This window comes from Drosophila miranda, chromosome XR (assembly GCF_003369915.1).
Source record: "Drosophila miranda strain MSH22 chromosome XR, D.miranda_PacBio2.1, whole genome shotgun sequence".
NCBI classification, from domain to species: domain Eukaryota; kingdom Metazoa; phylum Arthropoda; class Insecta; order Diptera; family Drosophilidae; genus Drosophila; species Drosophila miranda.
In genome coordinates this window covers 34,289,732-34,291,957 of record NC_046674.1, presented here as the reverse complement: position 1 = coordinate 34,291,957, position 2,226 = coordinate 34,289,732, and the positions used below count along the sequence as shown (strand labels likewise).

General features: G+C 56.9%; 1 protein-coding gene across 1 annotated transcript; it reads left to right on the top strand.

Moving 5' to 3' along the window:
- The first annotated feature begins 582 nt into the window (after window positions 1–582).
- On the top strand, window positions 583–1,022 carry LOC117186313 (60S ribosomal protein L30-like). Its single transcript, XM_033386926.1, has one exon. The coding sequence runs from the start codon at window positions 625–627 to the stop codon at window positions 958–960; it is 336 nt and encodes a 111-aa protein (XP_033242817.1). The 5' UTR covers window positions 583–624; the 3' UTR covers window positions 961–1,022.
- The last annotated feature ends 1,204 nt before the right edge of the window (window positions 1,023–2,226 follow it).

Genomic DNA, 2,226 nt, shown 5'->3' with positions numbered 1-2,226 from the left:
CATTAGACACCCTCTCGATTTTGGAAAACGCCTCCAATTCTCGGGCTAGGAATTCCTCCACTGGCTCTTCCCTCGCCCCTCTTCCTGCCTCATACACGCGGGCACCTCGCTGGCGGCCGCTCCTAGGGTCGTTTCCGTTTTCTTGTTGGACTCTGGAGCTGTGTCCCTAGCTTCAGCCTTCGCCACGGACAGTCTTTCTTCCTGATCTCCTCGTTCCCAATCTTGGGCAGGGATCACCACCCTGTGCCCTGCACAGGTCACCACTGCCCCGACCGCACGCAGGAAATCCCATCCTAAAACTAACTCATCTATCATGCCCGACAACTCGAGTAATACCATTGGGTTCTCCTTGTTCCCAAAGCATACTTTTGTTTCGATCTGGCACGTAACCTCCTGCCTTTGGCCATCCGCCAACCTCACCCGTTTCCTTGCTGCCGCCTCCCGGCCTTCACCCTTTAGTCGGTCCGCCAGCTCGCGGCTCGCGAAACTGCTAGTAGCTCCTGTATCCACCGTGGATTGCAGCTCCATGCCCGCGACCTCCACTACTGCGGATAACTGCTCTTCCTCTTTCTTTCTGCTCTTTCTTTTTTTGCATTCTCAAGCGGAAGACTTAAACATTGAAAAATGGTTGCCCCAAAGAAGCAGAAGAAGGCGCTGGAGAGCACCAATGCGCGTCTGGCGCTGGTGATGAAATCCGGCAAATACTGCCTGGGATACAAGCAGTCGCTGAAGACTCTGCGTCAGGGCAAGGCCAAACTGGTGCTTATCGCCAGCAACACGCCCGCCCTGAGGAAGTCCGAGATTGAGTACTACGCGATGTTGGCCAAGACTGAGGTCCAGCACTACAGCGGAACGAACATTGAGCTTGGAACCGCCTGCGGTAAATACTTCCGCGTGTGCACCATGTCCATTACCGATCCTGGAGATTCGGACATCATCCGCTCATTGACCGAGAACTAAATGGAGTTTTATTTAAGCTTGAATAAAAATATGGGTTAAAGAAGAACTGCCCAATGAAATCCTCGCTGGTCAGCCTGCCGACTAGGCTTGAGGGACAGTTTCTTCGGACCCTGGCACGGCCCTCCGCGGCGTGGGTCGCGGGGCGTTTCCCGTCTTCCCGCAGCACTCTCCCGCCGAGATGCCCCCCTTTCCGCATCTTCAGCAATAGGTGAGGGGTCGGGCGTTGCACTCCCGGCTCCAATGATCCGTGCTCCCACACTTCCGGCATGCCTTCCGCTGCCCGGGCTTTAACGATCGGATTCTCCCGTTGGAACTCTAGGTGGTCCCTTTTCAGCGCCTCGAACTCGTCTGCCAACTCCATCATGGTGTCGAGATCCCTGCACCTGTGTGGCCTCATATACGCTCTCAGATCTGGCATGCTATTCTCCCGGATCAGCTCGGTTTGTTCCTCCTGGGGACATTTCAGGGGTCGCATAAGCGTCTGCATTTCCACCATATATTATTTGAAGGGCTCGCCCCATTTCTGTTTCCTTATTCTCACTTCCTGCAGCAACTTCTCAAAGTATCCCCGCGGCAGAAAGCCGGCCTGGAAGCTGGTCGAGAACTCTTTCCACGTTCTCCACTGTCGGTTGTTCGCCACAAACCACATCAGCGCCCGCCCCTTCAGCAGCTCTGGCATCGCCCTTGGGATTAGATCAGGATCCAGACCGTATGTCTCGGCGGACCACTCGACCTGCTTCAAGAGCTCGAGAGGCTTCGTCGTCCCGTCGAAACGGAACGGCCACTCTATCACCTGTTTCGCCACTCTGGCGGAGTCCAGGTGTGCCGGCCGTACGGTGGCTGGTTCGGTCCTCCCCCTTTCGGCCTCTCGGCTTCGATCCCTCCCTGAGTGGCGGGACCTGCAAGGCGTCGCTGTGTGCGAGCGTTCCGGTACCGGCACTGACAGACTCGCGATCAATTCTCGTTGTATTTCGGCCGGGGACCTCCACAGCGCCGCCGCGGCTGCGCTGGGCGGGGGTGCCAGGTGTTCGTACGCGGCTTGTTTGTCGTCCGCACGGGGTGTCGGCGAGGACCTGTCCGCCCGACACTTCCACACCTCAATCAGGCTAGCCCACTATGACTCATCCTCGTGTACCTTAATCCACTCCTTGAACGTTCTTCTCATCTCGTCCAATGTGCCCTCCAGCCGCACGCCGAAAGCGTGACCGCATTGGACTAGCTCCTCTGTTTTCAACCGGTTGATCCATTGTCCCTTTCCCATCCCCA